Source organism: Taudactylus pleione, unplaced genomic scaffold (genome assembly GCF_031769625.1).
Source record: "Taudactylus pleione unplaced genomic scaffold, aTauple2 ptg000026l, whole genome shotgun sequence".
NCBI lineage: Eukaryota > Metazoa > Chordata > Amphibia > Anura > Myobatrachidae > Taudactylus > Taudactylus pleione.
In genome coordinates, this window is record NW_028284428.1 from 7,070,790 (window position 1) to 7,096,906 (window position 26,117).

Sequence of the window (26,117 nt, forward strand, 5' to 3'; positions counted from 1 at the left end):
TGAGTGACCCGTAGTCAGTGTTTGGGGGGGTGGTTAAAAAAACGCACGCGTGTATGACCGTTGGCCGTTTCATGGGTGTGAATACATTAGCCAGTGCTAGGAGAGCTGCAGTGTTTGCGGCCTGTCAGATTTGACTTGCATGCTGCGTGCCTGGCCGATGTTACCGATGTTTATGCTGTTGCACGTCGTTGGACGGATATGAGAAGGCAGCACTGGGCGTCCCTATGCTATGCTAAGCTTTGGAAAGCATTAGCATATTTTAGCAACTGCGATCCTTAAGAGATCGCTGCTCCGAATGCATTATCGTACAGTACATCTCTGATTCAGGCCCATAATGCATAGTGTAGCCTGCACTGTGTACACCAATAGTTCCGTAAGCTAATAATATAATGCATACAAAGATAAAACATTACTGTAGTACTTTGGAAATGCGGAAAGCAGAAAAGCTTTCAGTGATGGCTAAATGCTTTGGTTGGCTGAAGTGCTTTGGTGTTGGCTAAATCTACAAAGGATTTGGAAATTTTAGGCATATTGAAAGCATTATAAGAAGAGAGCTCCAGTCAGTTGTGCAGAGTTCTAGTTAATGTGGGAAAGATTGGAAATGGCTGAAACATTTAAGCATATATATATTTTATTTTTAACCAAAATGTTTATTGAAGGTCAGTGGATATACAACAGTACATAAGGAAAGGCATACTTATATCAATAATGCACAATCAAAATGTAACCAAAAGTAGTTTTATATGAATTGACTTTGCAATTGACCAATTTTAAAACAGTGATGGTAGAGGTGGGGATAATGTGGAAAGGGGAGTGGGAATGGGGTGTCAACTTTATAAAAAGAGTTCCTGAGGAAAGAAACCCCATTTTGTGCAATTATTCAATGACGTGGTCTACGCGTCCCTGGCAATAGGCAGCTTTTGGTGATGTCACTTGTCCAATTGAGTGATGCTTTGCTAAACTGTTTGGAAGCCGGGGTTTGTCACCCACCAAACTGCCAGCAGGGAGATGGTATTACATATGGTGAGATCTGCTCTTAAAGAACACTGAGGGAATTCCTATTAGCAAAAAGGTATCAATAAGCGTTTTTTATATTTTTACTATAATATAAAAAAGTATGAACATATGTATTTCTAGAACACACAGGGGATGAGGCATAGCTGGAAGTAAAATGAACGTACATTACATAAAGAAAAGCACACAGAAAAATAGCATATTTCCGCACATATACAGATCTAATGATGCATACGCAAATGAATCTGGTTTACATCAGTATGTACTAGCCCCTACTGTATACTGGGTGCAAGAGATATGCCTTCTAACTGGCATATACTGTATTTACATGTGCCGCACTGCATGAACTTTGCCTATGTGAGAACACCCCGCCACCTCCCTAGTAATAAGTACAGGTGCACTCAGAAGGCATTCAACTCTGCATTCTTGCACTTGCATGCACTCATTTTCACAGCATGTAGCAACCCCATAAAAGCTATGTAATAGCTATAAAACTGGAACATGGTATCAAACATAACAAAATTAACATATCATTAACCACCTTCTTCTGGAGATGTGGAAATTGGGACAGCAGTTAGGTCATTAATCACGTAATCAAACATTCGTCCTTCTTTGGCATACATCTTCAATACAGGGATACAATCTTCAACCAAAACCTGAGGAAGGCAGACAACAAAAATAACGTTTGGTACATTGATTATTCTAGGGCTGGTAACAAACACACAGTAAGGGAAAACGATAAGCACCATAATGAGATATCCCATAGCAGACACTTTTTTTTTTAAACATTCAAGATATTGCAAAATAATACTTACTTTCTCCTGGTCTTTATATATGTTGCCAATCCTGTTTAATATATCAGCAGCCATTTAGAAAGGCTGATACACTTACGGGACTTTACATAAATCAATACAGATGGTAAAGCCCTTTGACAGATATGGTAAAAGTCAGAAGATTTTAAATTGTATAACAACAAACATATTTACTACACTCTAACAATGAAGATATTTATATTTTAGGGCAACAAACATATTTACTACACTCTAACAATGAAGATATTTATATTTTAGGGCAACAAACATATTTACTACACTCTAACAATGAAGATATTATATTTTAGGGTAACAAACATATTTACTACACTCTAACAATGAAGATATTATATTTTAGGGCCTCTAAACTCAAACCAAAGATATTGAAGGGCCTCTAAACTCAAACCAAAGTCCTGATGTACCCTGTACACAGAACATTGCAGAATTCTGGAGGGAAAATGAGGAGTCTGATGTATAAATAATGGGCATCACCAGGGCGCAATGTGAGAAAGCTGGTACAAACTGATCCAATATGAGTCAATAGCCTTTTAGTGTTCAGGTATTTGCCATTTAAATTAATTATTACAACAGAAACCATGTAGTTTAACTGACTAGAAGTTAGTTCTGTTTGCTGATTAACTTGTGTTATATCTGTTGCTTACCAAGGAGTTGGCATATGCCTTTGGTCTGTCTGACAAACCTTCCATTGGGAGATGTTAAGTCTGTTTGTGGGGCTCGCCAGCAGTGGCATGGTTGACTGCTGAACAGTGAGCAGCGAAAACAAACATATATATTTCTTTATTTATAATTCTGATATATTTGATTTGCCATATTGTTCTATGCTATGAGCCAATGTAGGATCTGTTTTATTACATTTTCTTTAGCAGTCTGTTTGGAGCACAACACATATCTTCCCCCCAAACAAAGCTATTAAGAGAATACCAGTAATATATACAGTACAATTATAATATATGTCATATACACATTAGTACTCTAGCTAAACATTAATGAAAAATACAATACAATTACAGATAGATAGATAGATAGATAGATAGATAGATAGATAGATAGATAGATAGATAGATAGATACCTGATAGCAGTCACCTTTGAGATTGTCTAACACATCACCACATGTTTTCCGCATATGTTGTCTACATCCGTCGATCACCATTTGATCTATGTTTGGAAGATGTTAAGGTGTGAATATTTGTTTGTGACACATGACAATATAATGGGAATCTCTGACAGCCCTGCTCTAATAGTGATGTAATTTATATGGTGGTTCACAGTTACAGATGAGTATGGGAATCACATCTCTGCTGAATGACAGGGAGCAGCGGTTATACTGACTCAATCACTAAGTCTGTCAACTGCTGTTCTCTTTTCCTCTTGTGTAGTGGTATCGGGAACAACAGATCAGCTTCTCTTGAAATATAAGTCACAAATATCAGCGCTTTGGATTTATATGGAGTTACAGCAGTTAATATTGCTCCTTATCATACTAAACAACAACCCACATTGTTTTGGGCATTGAGGGATTTTCCGACAAAGAGCTATTATATCCTCTGTTCACAATCAGATTCGAGAATCTATAAATATTGTATGAGATTTTGGGGTATAATCAATATATCAGTAAATAGACCACCAAACTTTTATATAACATTGTTACTAAGATCCTTAGGTCATAACACCTTCAGCCATTAAAAAAGGTAATTTTTCAGAAAATTGGTACATAACACCTTCATCCACTCGGCTCTTCATTTACCAAGCCTCATTTATTGAACCGTTATATGCTGATTGGTTGCTTTGGGCAACTACTTCACTTTATCTCTCTGCAAGGCTTGATACAGTTCCCCTAGAACCTGATTTCTGCTTGCAGACTATTGAGCTATAAGCAGAAATAAGCTACCGTAACTAGACGGAAAATGCATAAAGTGAACTGCCCCTAAAGCTGTCATGCAAAATTCGACAGTTTCTTTTTTAAAATAGTACATTGAATTTAATTGAAAAATGTATAAAAAAAAAATATAATATTAATGTGAATTCAACTCAATACACTATTTCTGAGAATGTGTGTTCATACAGTATTTTCTTTTTATGGGGGGTATTTAATTATCGAAAGTGAATGCAAGGTGCCAGTGTTCTGTTTATCAGGCAGCTTGTAACCACCAATATTGCAGATATTTCATTGCACCCCATAAAGGTTCGCAGGAAAGTCTCCGATGTTGGGGTGCCATAATATTGCCGATAATTGAATACCCCCTCTAAAAATGTTAAGAAATTGCGATATTCTAACGTACAGTACATCATTGCAGGGTAATCTTGCTATAAAATAATAATTGAAGGTTATTGTTACTCCACATCAAGTGCAGGACTGAAAACAAACATGAATTTATTAAGTTTGTGTTTAAATTATACAGAAAGCTATGTAAATAATGTGATTAAGTTTAAGTATCCATTGCTTATGGCTCTTGTAAGTTAAATTGATAGTGTAAAATCTTTCAGAGCCAGAGGCGTTGAAATCCATTGCCACACTGCTGCACAAAATCACTACTTAACTATGATTCTCAGGAATGCCCGAAGGCAGTATCTTCAAAGCTGCAGCAATAATAGTGCTAGAGACAGCTATAACATAAAATAATATTTTGCTATTAACTGCTTTTACATTAGTCTCAATTTTATATCTAATATATAACAATTATATGTGATGAATGATAATCATGCACCTACAATTTTATCACAATACAGCAGTGTTGCAATGATGACTCCTCACAGTGATGGGAGTTCATGGCTGGCCTAGAACTTGTACTTGGTACCTAGCTTTTTGTTCTAATTACTAAATTTTTAGAAACTAAAATTTGTTGGTGGCCTTGCGCACTGGATATTCTCCTATGTCTCGGGGTGTGCCGTAGGTAGATTAGAGGTGCCTATAGCCTCAATAGTTGGAACAGACAAAGTGATCTGAGGCTGCATACATCGGAGAGGAAGGACCAGGAACCCCGCGGGGAGTTCACAACAGGGCAATCCGCGGTGGCACCAATCCAACCAGCAGGCTACAAATAGAGGTCGATGCCGTACGGTCCGCCCAAAAGGCACGCCGTTTTGCTGCATCCCCTATTAAGGAAGCTAGTGTGAACTCAAAGGACAGCACCGTTGCTCTGACGCCACTCCATGTGACTGAGGTACCATCTGAGGTTTACAAACAACCGGCACTTTTTTCTCGTATCCAGCAGTAGAACGGGACGCCGGTCTCTGCTACCGACTATACACATTTACCTATCAATTTGTGCACAGACACTGTACACCAGTGTTATACTTTCTTTATGCTGTTTATGCTTAACCTTCATATGTAATGATAATGCACTACCACGTGCATGCATGTGACAAATAACCTTTGTATTAATTACTGTGTTATATATATGTCCATCCTCCCTTCCTTTTATTTTCTATACATGTTTATATTTCCATTAATGTGTGTGACCATAACTATAGAAATCATCCAATAAATTGGCATTTACACCACAATTGTCTGTAGAGATACATACTCTGTAAGTTCTGTATATAGGACAAACCACTGATATTAATACCACTATCTAGCTTACTAAATATTTAATTGTGTGTCTCTCTTTTTAGAGTCCTTAACAGTCACTATTCTGATGGTAGATACGGTTTAGTGAACAGATGTTTGCTTGCTAACTTTTATAAATAAGAAAATGCTGCATCTTTGCAGAGGGTTAAATACTATTATTAACAATCAATATACTGTAGTTGGTAATACACTCATGGTGCACATGAAGCTTAATTCCTCAGTCTACTCGTATGTGCCTCGGTCATTACTCTGCAAGCTTGGATTGATGGAGAGTATATATAGATATATCATACATACGGGTAGTGGGACTATCACATATATCATTCCGCTCGCATATGTACGCTTACACAGATAAGCAGGGCACGTGCCTCACCTGAATTCTAAAGTGTTCTGATTTGTATGGGATGTAGTCAGTATCTCGGCTGTCGGGATGCCGGCACCCATAATGCCAACGCCGGAATCCAGACACCAGTCAGAATCCCAGCGCCAGCATCCCAACTGCTGGCATCACGACGATAAGTAGTGGGGTTAGGGGGAAGGTCATTGTTAGGGGTTAGGGTTAGGCACTAGGGGGAAGGGGTAGGTTTAGGCTGCGGGGGGGAGGGGGGAGGTTAGGTTTAGGCTGTGGGGGGGGGGGGGAGGGCTGGATTTAGGCAGCGGGGAGGGAGAGTTAGGGGTAGGCTACTTACCGACAGGTGTCGATATCCTAACCCTATCGGGATTCTGACTGCCGGGATCCCGAGAGCTGTCATCCTGTACCCAACCCATTGTACGCAGAGTATTTCCACTAAAGCATTAAAATACCCTTCTTTGCTTTTGGCTTTTACTGTCAGGGTCTTTACTTATTGTGGGGAAAATGTATCTAACCTTGCCCATAGCAACCACTCTTTAATCTAGTACAGTCTGAAAAATGACAGAAGCTGACTGGTTGCTATAGGCAACTTCTCTACTTTATCTCTCTTTCGAAGGTTTGATAAGTCTCCCCCTCAAAGCAAGACAGTAATATATAAACATCAATTCATTAAGTGATATAATCTCTGCAGTAATATTTATTTATTTTAAATTACCATACAAGCAATGTTTCAGCATGTTTCTGATATTCTCTGTTCCTAGCGATCCTCCTACAGATCATTATCTTATGCCCAATAGCTCCATGCAGGACAAGCAATAATGGCTATGAAATAGTCACAGCTCTCAGCTGGCAGAGGTGGGGGACAGGAATAGGATGATGTCACAATGCACAGATCAGACACAAAACATTAGGGAAGAGACATAAAGTGGTGAAGTTGCCCATAGCAATCAATCAGCTTCTGACTGTTATGTTATAGACTGTGCTAGATAAATGATAGCTATAAGCTGTTTTGTTGCTATCAGCAACTTCTTCACTTTCTCTCAAAGGTTTGATACATTTTGTCTGGCTGCCAGATACAGACATGGGGGTAATGTATCAAGCAGTGAAAAGAGTGGACAAGTAGAAAAGCAACCAATCAGCTTTTTATAGTACTTGATAAATGCTACCTCAAATCTGTTTTGTTGCTATGGTGTGTAGAAATGAGATGGTGCGCTTTCAATCAGCTATACACACTGCTATTCAAATCAGCATCGTATTTATCTTTTGAATACTTGGAGAACCTATTTATTATGCATTCTTCAAAGCTATAGGACACAAGTCCCTTGATATCACTGTAGTACAACACAAGACAGCAAAGGATATCTCCACCATGGTAACCATCTTTGGTTTCAGTTTGACAAGTTCATATAGAATCCCACCATCGCCTCCTCCTAGAATTAACACTTCCTTCCCGGAGTAGTCTTCCTTGCCGCTGCCCATAATGGCATGGGTGTATGCTAGGTCACTCTCTGCCAAGTCTAGAACAACAATACACAGCAGAATGGTACAGGGTGAGTCACTGTTTAGAGAGACATTAAAGTTAAATGTAAATATTGATATTATTATCCTACCAACCAGATTCAAGCTATTATCTTCTAGAAGGTGCTAGATAAATGAGAAGTAGAATCTGACTTGTTGCTGTGGGCAACACCGCCATTACTATAAATCCACACTTTACTAAATATGCCCCTAAGTGAGAGACATGCAAAGCTCAATAGGTGAGACTTGAGTGGGCTGTACTTTTCAAGCTGTATTGACAACCAGAGAACAGGGGGATGAAACTTGTACATGCTGTCCAAAGAAGGATTCACTCTCAGGCACAACATAAAATAATTAATTACGTTAAGAACATTAAGGACATTGGGGGTGATTCAGAGGTGGATGGAGGGAAAGCATCGGGCACAAGTAGCCTATGTTTTCTTTTTGCGCATGCGCCCTGATGGTTATCGCACTGGTGCGCGGAGCGAAATTGCCTGGTAAACAGACGCGGACGTGTCGGTATCAGCGACGCAGTTGCACTGACACCGCCACCCATGGTCAGTCGGACACAGACATTCTGCTTCTCCCATAGGCAGGTGCAATGTTCGGTAGTGTGGCTGATTGTGTGTCTTTGTATGCACATCGGCGGAATCGCGCCGTAGCCGGTGGGTGTCTCATAGGATGCCCATTGGCTGCAGCATTACCATGAAAATGCGGTAGTGGCTGAGTCTATTGCAACTGCATTCACCTCTAAATCACCCTGTACGCAATTTCCCCACCAAGAGAAGTGATACCCAAATATTCCACAAATAGGTAACTTATGGTATTCCTAGTAACGCATTTCAATTGTTTAACTATCTTCATCAGGCATAAGGAACATTATATTTATAAGGGAAAGAAAAACATATATATATACCCATGTGTTTCAGAGTTGAAAGACAGATACGCCCAGTTACATGCGATTCCCCACACCTGCAAATGCTATGGCGCGCAGTGTGATTGCACCATGCATTCCTAAGGAGGCGTGGTTGTGTACGCAGTGCGCGCATCTGCTCACGGGCACGCGTCTCACACTATGTGTGTCGCGATTCTCCGCGCCAGCGGCAACAATACAGCTGGGCATATCTGTACACAAATAGCCACAGTACTCTTTCCTCACAACACACAGGTTTTGTTCTCTTTTTCATGAAGAATATAGTTAAACTATTAAAACACGTTGGTGGAAATACCATAAGTTATCTATTTGTGGCATAAGGATATTGCTTCTCCGGTGCTCTTAATGTTATCTACATCAATGTAGTGCAATTTTATCTTTTTAATAATAACCTTGCTTGATTGCGCAGCACTTCTATTCCTACTGTTAATAGAGTTTTCTGACTATGGGCCAAATTCAATTAGCTGCGAAAAGTGCCGTCTGGCGAAAAGCAGACAGAATTCGCCTCTATTGATGAAATGTTTTCTCCATGCGCGTCCCTATTTTTCGCCCTATTCAATTGGAAAACAGGTGAAAACGAGGATAGGCGAATGTTTTACAAAGCGAAACTAGCGAAGAGGACAACTTTTTGGGGGGGAAATCAGTCTGAACCCCATAAAAAGCTTCAGTGACCTTAGGAATCAATATAGAATAGTGGTAGTAGCCCTAATAAAAGTATTTAGTGAACTTATTTTGTTGCAAAGGGCTGTTATATGCATATTTGCATATGTGTGGACAAATGACAGAAAGCAATGTTTTTTCTGAAAAATAAGTACAGAGGTTAAATGTGGCGTACCTGAAAATGGGTACTAGTATATTTCGGTGTTTCTAAAGTGAAGATTTAAAAAAATCTCAAAAAGACGCCTGCTGCAGCTTCACGTAATCCCAAAACACCTGTCCCAACCATATAGCCCCCCAAAGTACCAGGCCTCCCACTTTTTTTTCCATTTTCCAACACTTTTTTAATTTTTGCCCAAAAAATTACGTCGTCTTTGCGGTGAATTAAGTATTTTTTTTATTTTGGGGGGCTATTAGTCATTAGGGGGGTGTCCAAAGGGTTCTGATCATGTCCCCACATTTGTACCCCAAAATATGGATTTTGCACTTCTTTTGCTGGAGAAACTTTTTCACCTGTTTTTGCCTATGGAGTTTTCGCCTGGGAGAAAACTCCGGGGAAATGAATATGGAGATACTTTAAAAACAGGCAAAAAGTGCAAATCGGAAAACTTTTCTCCAAACGGCACTTTTCGCGGCTAATTGAATTCAGCCCTATGCACTAAAGTATCATCTGTGTGACATGACTCCTAACATGAGAGGCAAGTGTTGCTGTCCTGGCAATTATTATGTGAATGGTGAACTGATTTTATGAAATAATTATAAGTTGAAACTCATTATTAATAATATTTGGATTTCTGGAGTGGCACAAGTTGTTGATCCACACTTGCTATATATCTAGTTATTATTAACTTTTATTTATATAGCAAAATAGACAAAATGGTGAGAGTACCCTCAAGTTTACAATCTATATGAAAATAGAAGTTTGATACATGAAGAGATTGCATATTGGTCCAGCCAGCTTGCTATTGTAAAAGTGATTACTGAGGCTGTATCCTCCAGTAACAGTGATGTTGGTTTGGGGTCAGTAGTTTGAGAATGGGAAAAGGCTATAGGTTTTGCTATTTTGCTTGAACCATATGTAGAAAGGTGGTGCTCAGATAAAATAACCTAGGCTCGTTAGGAAGGTGGTTTAGGAATTTGATATGTTTGCCTAAAGTGGGGAGTTTTACAGAATATTTGGAGTTTTTAAGGTTTAGGGAAAGTCTTTAACAAGGTTACAAGAAAGGGAATTCCACAGTCAGCACAGCCCAAAGCAAATTCAGTATAGGAACAGGAGTAAGTAGTGAGTGCAAGTGACAGAATACGGTTGTGTATTATTTGAAACAAGGGAAGAGATATACTGCATGTTGGTGCAGTTTTGTTAATTGCCTTGTGTGTGAATTGAAGTATTTCATATTGGAAATGGCAAAACAGAAGTATACTCTTAGTTGTACCCAACCGCTCTGTAGTTACTGGAAAAGCAAAGTACTGTAACCATGGAAAAAGTTTAGTCTAGAATTGATGATGCATTCAAGACAGCAAGCTTGATAGAGATACTGTCAACAAAAATAGAGGTCAGGTAAGTAGATCCTGTTTACTGGCGAAACAATTGTTAGAGGTCAGTAAGATTGGGCGAGTGGACATAAGATGAAATAGCGTAAAACCATTAAAAAATGTGGACCAAAACAGATGGTAAAATATCCAGAGAGGAGAGATACAATTGGGTGTTCTATGCATAGAGGTTATATTAAAGTAAAAAGGAATGCAATAGCTTACTTTACAGAAGGAGAGGTATAGAGAAGAACTTTAGTTTTATCAGTTATTTAATCGTGGATCACACTAGACTGTGCTGTCTCTGTGGGGTTTTTGAAATGGTTGAAGAGAGCCCAATAGGTTGTTAGGAAAGGAAGCATGTGATGCGACTGTAGTGAAGCTTCTCAAAAAGATTGGAGGCCATGGGAATTGGGGATATGGGGATTGAGAGATGAAACAGGTTATGTCATAAACATTTATTTACATAGTACAAACAGGCAAAGAGGATAGAGGACCCTCCTCTCAGTAGCCTTAATCTGAGAGTGAACGCCTAAGGGGCCGTGAATAAAAATCTGCGAGCCTGGAGCAAACATAAATGTGCCATATAGCCGCACTTACTCGTATGGTCTCGCAGGGGCAGGTTCACTGAATCAACCCCAAAGATTCTACACAATTAACATGCTAGATTGCAAGCATTTTGTTAAAACCAATTAACATGCTAGATCCAGAAAAAAGATGTTCAACATGTTTAATATATTTCATTTTATAATTATATTGAAACACTTTTTATTAAAAAGACTCAAGTATTGAACTTTTAATGACATTGCAAAATATATATTTTTTAAATATCATCTCATTATCTGGGTAATTGTGTAATAATGAATGAACATGCTCCTTTTAGGTATATAGTTGAAAACTAGTACAAATGGATGTATTCATACTCCTGACGAAGGTGTCAGGTACACAGATAAGCACTGAACAGAGCCGCCCATGGAGTTGGTGTTTACTCATTTGCGATATACTATACCCTAACATCACTGCTAACAAGATCACTACGGCCCAGCTGCTATGTCACTTGAGTGAGCCTCATCTTTCTATGCAGATATATAACAGCCCTATCGGAGGTTTGAACAAGAGAAATCTCCAAACACGACCGCAGTCCTGTAGCCGACACCTGCAGTACTAGGTTGTTCTACTTATTGCCGGGTAACACAATCCCAGTGTGCACGAACCGAAGCTCCGTCCTCCACCAACCTGGGCCGAGATACACTAGCCCGTAGACCTAGGCACAGACGCCCATTCTGCAGTTGTTACAGCATGCCGGACCATTGTTCTGCATATGGAAGACTTCACCACAGGTGGGTACAACATTCCCAGCTTCTATAGTGTGAACACCTTTTAACATTCATAGAGACGACAAGTTGTCTGCCACTCAAGTGCATGAACCAATTACTCCATTAAGCTCCATGGAGTATACCGCCAAGTGATACAATTTAGTGACATTGGCTGAGATATACAGTACATCAGAGCAAATACCTATCCAATTAATAATTATTTTAAGATTGTTCAATAAATTGTCTTTCATTTTAATGTGTACACCTATTAGTTTGTTTTACTAAAACATAATAAACATTAATGCTTGAGACTTTGTAGTGTATTTGGAACTGACATTTCCTTTAGATTTACACTATTTGAGATGAATGCACACCATTCTTTTATATCTGACAGCTGCACTAGCTCAAGCTCTTATTTTGGTTTGAATGTGACTGTAAGGCAAAACTTTCCTGCCATCTGCTAAACTTTAATCATAAAGTGTGAGGCATTGCATTACTTACTGACATCTCCATTGAGGATGAGAACATTTCCAAACTGTTTTGAATGGAGAATTTTGATATTCTGATAAGGCGAATCTGTACTGTAAACTATTTCATCTATGTCGTACTCTACTAAGCGCCCGTCAGCCGTGGGCCAGTATCGGTCAATCTTTGCTCCACGAACAATGGCTGGCAATCTAAGATGGAAAGAGAAAAGCGAGCAATTATTTATTTATTAAAGAAGCATTCAAATAATAGCTGATGAAGGAAGGGGATGCACCTAGGAACACTTAGGACCGTATTCAATTAGAGGCGAAAAGTCAGACTCCGCGAAAAAGTATCACGGATGACGTCATTTCGCCAGGTAGAAAGTTTCCGCCGTATTCAATTACAAAGATTTTTCATGTACGCGAAAAGTCAATGAAATGTAATCAGCGGAAAAGTTTTGCCTATGAATAGCAGGCAGAAAAAAGTGCAGAATTGCGGTTTTGGAGTGCAAACGTCAGGAACCCCCCTGCACCCTTGGGACAGTCTCCCAAAGATAAACTGTGCAAAAAAAATACAAAAAAATACTTTAGAACACCCCAAAAAAGTACTTCTCATTTTTGGGGGCGAAAAAGTGCAAAGTTGGGGGACAAACTTTAAAACTAGCGAAATAGACTTCTGGGAGGTTCCAAAGTATGGGGCAGGTGTCTTTATGACTGCAGGTGCTTGCGGCAGGTGGATTTTTTTTACGTGATTTAAAACTTCACTTTAGCAACTTAAAAATATGCTAATCCCCATTTTCATGTACCTCAGATTTGCTGGGAGTAGTTATTTCCTCAAAAAAATACTGCTTAATGCTATTCTTCACCACTTGAATTAAGGCGCTAATTGGAACCAATTGACACAACTTAAGTACCCCAGATACCTTCATTAGGGCTAATCGGGGGCATCTATAGTGATCCTCAATGTTAGTGCATCTTTTGGGGGGTGTCAGGCTGAGTTCCCCCTTTTTGACAGGACTTTTCGACTGTTTCAGTTTCGCCGGGTGCCGTTCTCACGTCCTTTCTAATTGAATACGGGGAATAGCGGAAGTGCGCCCGATACTTTTTCGCATGCAAAACACGCGATGTAGGCAAAAAGTACGGCATGCGAAAAAGTATCGCGGCTGCGAAACTAATTGAATACGGCCCTAAATATGGAAAATTACATTAAACCACTTATTTTTACCAACTAGTATTAATGTGGTTATGAGAATTCACAAAGGATTTCTAAAACTTTGTAAAACAGAGAATGATATGACAAGGTGATTTATAATAACATTTTAATCTACAGAACTGTATTTGTTGATACTTAGGGGGGGGGAATTCAATTAACTGCTTTAGTCTTGCTACATCTATTACCATTACTCACTTAAGTATCCATCAATTCTTGTTTGGATTTTCCCATACTAGTTATCTTTAGTACTACATTCTGCTGCTATCATCTGGTGCCTTGTTGTGGTACCTGCAGGTTAGTCACTAGTGATGCGTAGTTTATGACTGTAGTGAACTGAACTCCTAGACACAGCCAAGTATCATCAAACACACAACATCCATTTAACTGGGGGATGCTTTAGGTCAGTGTTGGCTAACCTTGACACTCCAGCTGTTGTGGAACTATATATCCCAGCATGCCCTGCCACAGTTTTAGCATGCCCTAATAGCAAAACTGTAGCAGTGCATGCTGGGTTATGTAGTTCCATAACAGCTGGAGTGTCAAGGTTAGCCAACACTGCTTTAGGTGAAAGTCTTGCAAAGTTCACTTGTGATAACTGATCATCAGCGGATGGTTTCTATGGCAGCATCCACTGATTGGCTGAGAGTGTCCAACTCTTAGCCAATCAGTGCTTCACCATAATCTAGTGCAGTGACCCAAGTGGGAATTGTCAGATGTCGGGTATAGCTGTACATCATGTATAGCATATACGTGGGCTCGGGTGACTGCAGATTTTTGTTTTGCCAAGAACCTGGACTTCTACCCGGACTAGGGGACCCAGCACATCTAAGGACAAGATTAGTATGAAGTGTGAGTGTGTGTGTTACAACATTCGGTGTGTGTGTCCTGTTGTTTTTGTAATTTTTTTTACAGTGGAACTATAGGTGCCAGCGGGCCCTTAATGACAGGGCATGCTGAATCTTGTGGTTCTCCAAGTGCTTTGCATGCCAGGGCAGGCTTGCTGGGTTCCACTGTAAATAACAATATTAAATCTATCTTTTACACAATTACTGCTACACCCACCGCCTCCAGGGTTGTGGTAGATTTTCAGGAGAGGGGACCCCTTTTTTATTTTTGGGATCCCCACTTTCAGAGGATTTCCAGCCCTAGGCTAACCTGTTTGGGGCTGGTTTTACATTATGGCAGGGGGACCACACGCTGTGTATCTTCTTGCTATAGTGTAAGCTGGTTCAGCCAGGTGCTGGTTACTGGATAAACGTGGGGATCCCACGCCGGTTTGTTCCTCGATTTTCCAGTAACAGACCATGCTTTTTGTTGGGGGGGGGGGAGACCCGACAACCTTTTTTTTCTTGTTAAACCCTTTATTTAATCCTTCAAACGCCAAAGCCTGCACAGATCATACTGTGCAGTGAATTGAATCCGCTGCTGCCACAGGATTCATGCTTTGATTTGTCAGCAGAGTCTATTGCAAATGGGGCGAATTGACTGATCTCCCACACAATAGAAAACTCTTGAGTATTACCATCGAACGTATATAGTCAGTCAAATACGCTGATAAGTAAATTTTGGTTTTTGACTGCAAAATATCCGGCAATGTCCAGCGATTTTGATTAGAAGTTAAACAGATTCTTAGTAAATGTACCCCCTAGTCTAAGAGCTAGAATCTATAGTGGTATCTGTCTCAGATCATAGCTTAGCAAATACAGAGAGCATTAAATTAAGTACCCTCTCCTGGGGTTACAGAGGAATTCCATTGAATTTTGGCAACAACAAAGTGCAAAAGGCAGATAGAATTACATCAGACAACCTGGTAAAAAAAAGTATCTCTAAGTTAGTCAGTTACTATTAATGTACTTTACACTAAAAAGGTCTACACTTTTTGTTGTGTTTCACAACCTTCTAATTCTGTAATACAGCACACAATTAATGTATTTATTATTCTATCTTTGTGTTTTAATGTTGGTTAAGTTATTAATTAGTTACCTTTTACCTGTGTTCTCCCTCTCCTTTGTTGGTAGACCCTGCCTAAGGCCAGGTACACACTAGACGATATGTCGTCCAATCCGGCGGATCGGACAACATAACATCCACATTAGGCAGTGTGTACCCGCTATGTCGTTGACAATGCGTACTCCTGCATGCAGGTCCGACGGCCGAATGCAGCATGGCCCCCGCTGTCGCACCCTCGCTCCCGGCATCGCCAAGTGTGTACGCACTTGCCGATGCCAGCACCCCGTTGGGACCCGCAGCACGACACATCGCGCTGGGCACACATAGTTTAGTATATACCCAGCATAATATCAGTGGCATCCTAAACAAAGGGAAGGGACTTAATCAGCAGACAATTTCTTAGTTTAAACAAGAAGATGAGCCCTTGAGTTAGTATGTGAGGATGGAATGGATTGTATGATGGAGTACTTACTCCATCACCTGTACTATTTTATGGTTTGGTTGACAGGTTCAATTACCTATATTTATTAAACACGGTGTCGTCGGTTCTGGTCGTGGGATTTAAAAGAGCAATAAAAGCCATATCTGATTTCCATTTCATTTTATTGCCCTTTCAAATCCCACAACCAGAACTGCATAAATATAAATATACTCCTTACTCTTCGTCCATTCCTCTTTTTATATTTTTAATTGTTTACACTAACCGTTTGTCTGCACATGCATATGCAGTTATATTCTCATTTTATTTATAATTCAATATACATATAAATATAGTAATATAATATAGTATAATGAGTGAAAGGAAAATTAAATATCAAAGCAATGAATTTTTTTTATTTTACAAGTTCTGGTACTGTAGTTATACAGTAATGTATTACACTTTTCCTTAAAATGCATACAAAGCAAAGAAATGTGAAAAAAAATAATATTTATCTACCATAAGGCTACTGATTTTTAAGAGAATACAGGCAAATAAGACATGAAGCTTATTTCTCAGACAATAAGAGCTTAAGCTTGCGTGAGTCTGGGTACTATTTTCTTAGAAAATAATCTGAAATAATGAATTCCAGTGACAAAAAAAATACTGCTGCTTTGGGAAAAGCAATGACCATACATATTATACTTGTATGACTATTAATTATCCATTGCAAGGAATAGTGGAATTGGAAAAAAGTAAGATTAGAATTCCTTTTAGTTGTGCTACCACTAGAGGGTGGTAGAGTATTAGTTTCAAAGCATAAAATCATGTAAAATGCTATAGAAATAGATATATGAAAAAAACGCATGCTTTTAGAACATTGTAGTATTTGATGTAATCCACCAAATACTGTAACATCAATTAGACATGTCCTACAATAGTATAATATCACCATTAACTTTTTTTTTTTAAATATTGCATTTGAAAGAAAAAAAAAACACTTACCGCTTCACTTGTGTAACACTGTTGTGCAATATTTCTTTCATTTTATCTTCTACCTTGTTCAGTAGCTGAGAAAATACAGAGGACATTTTCTCATAATTAGAATGATCATTACTGAAATTAGCTTTTGCAGAGCAGGGCCGTAACTAGGGTGGTGTGACCAGTGCCATGCACAAGGCACCGCAGGGCAGGGGGCGCTTTTTGGGCCTGTCAATTTTCCTGTTTATTATCATTCTCACTTGTAGCTTCTTCTTCTTTTATCCCCTGCATCTCCCGGCCTCCCCTATCTCCCCCCTGGCCCTTCCTCATGAGGCCATGGCCCTTTTTCAGGTGCAATATCTTATGTCCACATTTAAAAAAATGCGGGGAAATGGGGGGCGCCAATGCTCTCTCTGGCACAGGGCACCAAAAAGTCTAGTTACAGCTCTGTTGCAGAGTAATGCACACTGCGGACCTTGGGCCTGATTCAGAGTTGGGAATAGAGAGAGAGAGATAGCACTTAACTGTGTACCTGGACAAACCATGTTGCAATGCACAGGGTGTAAATACATAATTTTTGCATGTAGGGTAAATACTGACTGCTTTTACATGTAGCCCACAAATACTGCACAGCTTTATTATTACTCTACAATTTACATGTCAGTTTGGACACCTCGCTCCCAAATCTAAATCTCTCTGCACAATTTAAATCTGCCCCCCCGTGCAGCATGGTTTCACCAAGATGATCAGTTGAGAGAGATATCTCACTCTCTATTCCCAACGCTGAATCAGGCCCCTTATTCAGAGTTGGACACTAATAGACAATGTGACCAGATTAAAAAAACAACAACATTTTCTAACTATTCAGTGGTGGCTGCTAACACGAGATGCAAACAGCTCTGCGTAGTCAGCAAATACGCCTCTCTTCCCATGCAAGTAACAGACAGAAATGCTCAAACAAATAGTACACAATTCATACACATTCAAGTAAATCGCTGGAAAGTATAGATTGTGAGTACGCCAAGTCTTTTGGAGCCTGTTAAATGCAAATCAAACAAAAGGAAAATATACAATTGTATCTGTGTAAAAGTCCACACTAAGAAAAATATCAGCAGTCTTTCCTTTCCAGAGTAGTAAACATACTTTTATTTTTTTAAAAACAGGTGTACATATGTACAGTATCCTCATACATCATTGCTGCAGTAGCGCCAAAAACATCTAGCCTCAATACGCCACACGGCGCGAGTGAACAGCAAGGTTCCGTGTGACACTGCTAGCATCTTGCATCCTTTTGGCGAAACTGCATCTTAGGCCCGTATTCAATTAGATTTGCGTACGCGAAAAAGTTTCGCCTGCTATAGTCTGAGACTGTACTGATTCATTTGGTATGCGACACTTGTACATCTATGTGCAACTTAGTTTCTCAATCTACATACGAAGTGCTACGATGCAGCTGCCACTGCTTTCTTCCACTGCAAATTTCGTTGTGCTATGTATACAGGGAATTGGCATGATATGCTGGCTGTCGGGATGCCTCCTGTCAGAATACCGACAGCTGCATCCCGATGGTATCCCGACAGGGGTCGAGGTAAGTATACTTACCCTCCCCCCCTGACCCTCCCTTCTGGTAGCCTAACCCTAAGCCTCCCCACCCCGCACCCTAACCCTCCCCTTTAGTTCCTGAACCTAAGACCCCTCCTTTCGTGCCTAAACCTCCCCCCTTAGTGCCTAAACCTAACCCCCCCAGTGGTGCCTGACCCTATCCCTCCCCCCTAGGGGTGCCTAACTCTAACCTAAGTGGAGGTGTTGCCCATAGCAACCAATAAGATTCTACTTATTTATATAGCACCTTCTATAAGAGAATAGCTAGAATCTGATTGGTTGCAATGGGCAACATCTCCACTTCTATATACCCCCAGGGCACACCTTTCTTCAGCTTCCCTGCCCTGCGAGTGTTCACCAGAAGGTGAGTTGTTAGACCTGAATGCAGGGTGTTTTTTAGGTCTATGGTCTCTCCTAAGTAGCGGGAACATAGAAAGAGTGAGTTTTTGTATATAATATAGTGAAACAAGATTACTACTGCATACAAAACAAATATCTTACATGTCACAGATTCACTTTAAAAGTACAACCATTGTGGCCTTTATATTATCAACATTCATGCCCCAGATGCATTAAAAAAAACATGAAAGTGATTTTGTTGACATCACATCACTGTAATTACCTCATTAAGCATAGTATATGGAGACAATAAACGTAATTGTTTATTTATTTATTACACAAAGTGCCTGATTCTGAATTGCACTTGATGTGAATGCAACTTTGAAAGCCCGCTGTGAACGGAATGCAAATTAAATGCTAATGAGACTACCGGCACGTTCTAAAGCGCACGCATCTATGCGATCACACCGTGACCAGCTGTCATCAGCAATTACACTTACCCCATGCTCGGTGCAGGACATGTGCCTGAATTTGGCAGCCACTATGCATACACCTGAGAATAGCAAGTAACTCACGCCACGAAAGAGCCAGGAAACGGATCTTTTGCGTGCGGTGCCTCATTGCTGCCCAGTTGCCACACAGAAATTACCATTTAGCAGCCGCAGAGACATGGCAGAGAGGCAAATGGCTCTGAATTATGTGTAAGTTTGTAAAGATGTGTATGCTGCCCACGGTGTGCAACTCAGAATCAGGCCCAAAATGTCAGACATTGTATGAGCTCATTATATACGTACATCTTGTACTGAATCAATCTCGTCTTGCTCATCACGACTTTGCAGATCGAACAGCACTAAGCCATGCGGGTAAATTCTTACAGTAGCAAAGCTGGAAAATAAATAAAAAAACAAATAAATGGGGCAACTGTTGCCTTTAGGTTAACAATTCTCTACCACAGGGCTCGACAAAACCTGGGGTCCAGGTTGCCATGGCGACCAGACTTGGCTGCCTGGCCACCAGATTTTCAGCAACCCCTAGGTAGCCGTGTAGTGCAGACCGCGAGAGCGGTCCACACTACAGAGTTTCAAACACACAGCCGCCAGCGGTGGCTGTATGTTTGTTATAGCAGCCAATGAGTGTCAGACAGAGTCTCATTGGCTGCTGCGTCGTCCACAGAGTGAGCCAGCTGGAGCTCACTCATGAGCTCCGCCTTCTGGCTCACCCCACAGCAGGTGATGGGAGAGACATCATGACGTCTCTCCCATAGTGCAGAGTGGGCCTAGAGGAGCGGACAGCAGTGGTCAGGTAAGTTGTGTTTTTTTTTTGTGTGTGTGTAAGGGGCACTGCATAGGGGGGTGGCCGCTACTGCGGACACCGTGGGGGCACTGCATAGTTTGGGTGGCCGTTACTTTTGACACTGTGGGGGCACTGCATAGGTGGGAGTGGCCGCTACTGGGGATACTGTATAGGGGGGCCACTACTGGGGCACTGTACAGGGTGGGGCTGCTACTAGGGGCAATGCATAGAGGGGACTACTACTGGGGTCACTGCATAGGGGTTGACTACTACTACTACTACTGGGGACACTGTATAGGGGGGACTACTACTGGGGGGACAACTACTGGGAGCAATGCATAGGGGGGACCACTTCTGGGGACACTACATAGGGGGACCACTACAGGGGGCACTGTATATGGGGACCACTACTGGGGGCACTGCATAGGGGGGGTGGCTGCTACTGGGGGCACTGCATAGGGTGGGTGGCCGCTACTGGGGCACTGTTCGGGGGGTGGCCGCTACTGGGGCACTGTATAAGAGGGGGGTGCTACTAAGGGCAATGCATAGTGGGGACTACTACCGGGGGCACTCCATAGGAGGACTACTACTGTGGGCACTGCAGAGGGGGGACTACTACTGGGGGCACTGCATAGGGGGGACTACTACTGGGGGCACTGCATAGGGGTGCCCAAAGCATATTCTTGCATCTGGGCCACTGCCGGCGGTGGCTTTAATTGCCATGGGTTTTTTTGGCTACGGAGGGGTGGTCTTTCTGGGTGTTGGTTGCCTGGAGAGGGGTATTAGCTGCTCAGTAATGTGGCTGTGGAAGGGTGGTTTACCTGGGGTACCCCGTTAGTGGTGTGGCCATGGGGCTTGGTTGCCCGGGGAAAGGTGCTCAGTAATGCTGCCCTGGGGGAAGGGGGGGTCTGGCTCCTACACTTTCATCCTGGCTCCTAGGTTTTAGAAAAATTTGTCAAGCCCTGCCCTACCAAACGAATCTAAAATAACATACATATTCTGTATTATAATACCGGAACCTGGCAAAATACATATGGGCAAAATACATATGATCAAAATACTACCAGTAAAACACATTTCTAGTATTATGAAATATGTAAATGAACAAGCCACCTGGAAAGTTGCAGTAGCAAGTTACTTATTGCAGAGCAGAACGTAAAAATATAAATAGAAAAAATATACTTCAATATCTCATTACAAATAATTTATCTGAAATTCTGTGGCCTAAAATGAGTCTCAGATAGAACATCAACATTTCAATCAAAGATGGGATCAGGTTTACTACTAGTAGTGTAGTGATAAGGGATCAGCACAAAAAGCAATCAATCCATGGGCGCTACCAAGAGGAAACCATTTTGTGGAGGGCTCCATAGTAAAAGCCATCTAGTTATATGAAAATATAGGTGTTTCTCCAGTGCATTATAGCATTTACTCAAAATAGATAGCAATATGTTTAGTGGATTGGGTATAAAATAATATTCAATTGAAACAAAATTCTTTTAAGTAGTCCAGGTAGCTTTTCATCCAGATTTGACCCCCACCTCATGATAATGGGGGTGATGTATCAAGCTGTGAATAGAGTGGAGAAGTGGATCAGTGATGAAGTTGCTAATAGCTACCAGTTAGCTTTGAGGTAGCATTTAACAAGTACATTCTATAAAATGATAAGTATAAGCTGTATGGTTTCTGTGGGAAAGTTCTCCCTTGATCCACTTTACTATTTTAACTGCTTGATACATCAACCCCAATGTCTTCATTTTTCCAACCCAACAGTGGACTACAAGTAAAAGATATGGTAGTGTACAGCCATGGCCAAAAGTTTTGAGAATAACACAAGCAGTTGCGGCTCCAGAAAAAGGGCTGCAGCACAGTCCAAATTTCAAATAGGGGAACACCACCAACTGCCATTTCAAATGCTGACAAAAATAGATGGCTGGGACTCACTGGCAGTTGGTGTGACTCCCCTATTTGAATTTTTGACTGCACTGCAGCCCCACCTCTGGAGCCGCCACTGGACACAAGTATTGGTTTTGCTGAAGCTGGATTAGTGGCTGAGATGGAATCAGCGTAAAAATTAGCTTGTGCAACGCCATCTTGCGAATGGCAGCTAGACTCCATTTTAGAAACAAGAATCTGCAAGACGCCATTTTGCGAATGGCCGCCCAGCACCATTTTAGCTAAACTCACACTTAAGTACATATGGCGATGCTACTATTAGCATCATACGATCGCATATTTTACCATACCTCATACGCACACTAATACATACAGTTGCGCTGTTAATATGTTGCACATTAGCGAATGCATAATATCCTGCATGCGAACGCCGTTTATTAGCTGCAGGCGTGCGCAATCACATAGCAAACCCCTAATACTTACATAATGCACAATCACATAAAAGGTTCCATAGCTTTAAAGTATAAGACCCAACTTTTATTCATTTATTACAAATGCTGTGAAATAAAGACTATTTGGTATATAAGGTATAATACATGATAAGTAAGCCGTGTTTGGTGTTATACTGATGTGTACTTTCTCAACAGTTTTCCGCTATCATCAGGGTGAAGATCGCAACATGCATTCTCAACTTATGGACCGTAGAGAGTTAAACACCAAAATGTACCTTGTAAAATGTTAGCAGCTTAGTTATGCATGCAGGGGGGGGATAAGGGGACAGCAAGCTTTTGGAGGCTGATCTGTGTCCATTTGAAGTGACCTGTTTAGCATTTGTATCACACTAGTGGGATAGAAGTTTCAAGGTGGGGGTTTGGGAGGCCCTTTCCACAGGTGAGGGGAGGAGTATGGCTTTTACACTGTGGACACCCTTACAGGGACACACTGGGAACACACATTCTTGCAAGGAGACACCAGAGACACAGGCAGAGTAGACTCCTCCCCCCCAGAAGGAGGCCAAAATGCAGCTTCATTCCCCAGGAGGCCTGGAGATATCTACTCATAATGGCTAAGTAAACTGTACATTAGTTAGCCTATTTGGGTATTGTAACAAGTTTGTATTAATCTGTTTATAACTTATATAGATTGTGTGTAGTGCTTAATATGGTGATTAACAGCAAGGTTATCAAGCTGTAATGCTTTGAATATCCCTTGGGTAGTTAGTGTATTTGTAGCAAGTTTGTCTCAATCTGTAGTAGACTATATGTGTAACACGTTTGTATTGTAGTCTGGTAAAGGCTGTGTTAACATTTAATAATGAAGTGAATTTGTAAAAGTAGTATTCAATATGGGTCTGACTGAGATATACATACATACTTGGTTCCATGTGTTGTTCCTTTTGTGATATGGGCCTGGAACCATGTACTTGATTCATTGGAATGGTGAATTATTAATAGTGTGATTATGGCATGGGTTTGGTGTTATTTCAGTGTTATGATAGAATTGTGTATTGTGAGTACTGGTATTTTGGCTACTATATGATAATTACTATCTGAATAAGTTTGTATAGTATCATGAATGTAATCATAGGCTGGTATCAGTGTTATATCATGGAAGTTTAATTAATAACAGCTTTGAATGGTACAAGTAATAATTGTGTGTAAGATAGACACTGCAATTTTTGTTAAAGATGGCTACCAGCAAGTGGGTTAGACAATGGCATTACATGTGATACTCCCCTCCCCCCCATTGAAACATGTGCTTGATTCATGGAAGTTGTGAATTAATAGTCTTGTTATTATAGTTATAATTCTTCTCAGTTTTGTTGTTGTATAGTACAAATAGGTTGTTGTAGTTATTACAAGTATGATCATTAATGGATATATGATTTACAGAGTTACAACATTATGTGAGTTTTCTTATATTCAAAATGGAGTTTGTGTTCGGAGACCATGCGGTTTGAACAACAGGACGGGCCCTAACAACCCTCCACACACACACACACACACACACACACCCTCATCAGCCATCTTGGACATGTGCTCACAGCAGACATCTCTCTCTCTCTCTCATTGTTTGAAGTTTAATCACTGTTTTTTTGCATATGTAATAACTGTATCTTGGGTCTGTATAATTTCTTTGCGCTAAATTGTACTTAGATCACAGCGTGTATTATCTGTACTTTGGTTTAAATAATACTTTGTGCTTTGGAAACACATGTTCAAGGTCTAAAGTCTTTATTTTACTGTATGACTGCGTACGCAAATAGCGTCAATTTTAGAGGTTTATAGGCAGGGTTTAGAAGGTATAGGTAGGAGCGTATAGAGGTATATTGCCAGTATCCTTAGTTTTCACAAAGTGTAAAAACTTCAATGATTTTAGACCTTTTTGACAGATGTTACTATGGTATACTGAAGTAAAATTACAAGCATTCATAAGTGTCAAAGGCTTTTATTTACAATTACATTAAGTTTATGCAAAAAGTCAATATTTGCAGTGTTGACCCTTCTTTTTCAAGACCTCTGCAATTCGCCCTGGCATGCTGACAATCAACTTCTGGGCCACATACTGACTGATGGCCGCCCATTCTTGCCTAATCAATGCTTGGAGTTTGTCAGAATTTGTGGGTTTTGTTTGTCCACCTGCCTCTTGGGTATTGACAACAAGTTCCCAATAGGATTAAGGTCTGGGGAGTTTCCTGGCCATGGACCCAAAATTTCAATGTTTTGTTCCCCAAGCCACTTAGTTATCACTTTTGCCTTATGGCAAGGTGCTCCATCATACCGGAAAAGGCATTGTTCATGACCAAAGTGTTCTTGGATGGTTGGGAGAAGTTGCTCTTGGAGGATGTTTTGGTACCATTCTTTATTCGTGGCTGTGTTCTTAGGCAAAATTGTGAGTGAGCCAACTCCCTTGGCTGAGAAGCAACCCCACACATGAATGGTCTCAGGATGCTTTTACAGGTGTTAGAGCTGAACACATTCACAATGCATGTGGCTTTAACATGCATGTTTAAAAAGCCATCTGTTCTGTTTTCTGACAAACCTATCTAATAATATTGCTGTAATAGAAATGTATATGAATAATATCGCTATTGATATATGAGAAATATGCCATCTGGACTGAAAATCAGAGGGCGTCATGTCTAAGAGACAGACAGGTTGGTTCCAGACCAGAACATGTAAGGGACTTATTTACATCTGTTATTTGTGACGGTCTGCCAGTGTGCTTTATCCCCCTTTACATTGACAACCTGCTCTCCTTTTGTATTTTATTATTATTATTATTGTTTATTTATATGGCGCCACAAGTGTTTCACAGCGCCTTACAAAGTACATAAACAAATAGGTGACCAGTGACTTACAGTGCAATACAATACGATGCAGGACAAGGACATGGATAATATACATTGCTACATTAGCGATCATAACACTCAAATAAGCAATAGAGCATAAGCAACCAAGTGTTAGGTGCCCTAGTGGGGAGTAAGAAGCAGATGAAAGTAAAGTAAGGAGAAGCACAAGAGGGGGAAGGACCCTGCTCGTAAGAGCTTACATTCTAAATGGGAGGGGCAAACAGGCGTGACTCAGATGAGGTAGACGGGGAGGAAAGAGCATGTAGCGTAGGATGAGAGCTGGAAGACTATGATAAAGTAGTGGGTCTTGAGAGCCCGTTTGAAGGATTGTAGAGAAGTGGAGAGTCTGATGGAGAGAAGGAGAGAGTTCCAAAGGTGGGCAGCAGCACAAGCAAAATCTTGGAGGTGGGAGTGGGAGGAAGTAATCAGTTGGCATGAGAGGCGGAATGCGACCATCGGGCTTGCGACGGAGACCCTGCGGTAGGGTCTCACTGCCGCAAGCCCTGGAGTGATTTTGGCTCTATCAGAGCCAAAATCACTCCCACTGACATCACTAGTGATGTCAGTGGAGCCGGCTTCAGATGATAGGCGTTCCCATGGGAACGCCTCCGTCTGGCAGCCACACCCCCGGCACGCCCACCAAAGGGGGCGTGCTGTCAATCAACATCGACAGCATGCCCCCTTTGGTGCGAGACCCGGAGCGACGGAGAGCCCATCGCTATCCGGGTCTCGCGCATGCGCACGACGGAGCTTGCTCCATCATGCGCAGTGGGGCAACATCGACCCGCTTGCGAGCGCCCTGCGCTCGCGAGCGGGTCTGAATGACCACCATATTGCCATAATTCCTGGAGAATTGTTGCACCAAGTTGCTGTAAGTACAGCT

The 26,117-nt window shown here is 41.0% G+C and overlaps 1 protein-coding gene across 1 annotated transcript in view; it reads right to left on the minus strand.

Moving 5' to 3' along the window:
* The window catches only part of SMS (spermine synthase), a 172,224-nt gene that overhangs the window by 63,039 nt on the left and 83,068 nt on the right, over positions 1-26,117 (minus strand). The window contains exons 3-8 of the mRNA XM_088451598.1: positions 19,488-19,578; positions 16,777-16,841; positions 12,225-12,400; positions 7,128-7,285; positions 2,918-3,004; positions 1,556-1,670 (exon numbers count right to left, since the gene is read on the minus strand). Coding sequence (XP_088307724.1) covers positions 1,556-1,670; positions 2,918-3,004; positions 7,128-7,285; positions 12,225-12,400; positions 16,777-16,841; positions 19,488-19,578 — 692 coding nt within the window. The remainder of the gene's footprint in view (positions 1-1,555; positions 1,671-2,917; positions 3,005-7,127; positions 7,286-12,224; positions 12,401-16,776; positions 16,842-19,487; positions 19,579-26,117) is intronic.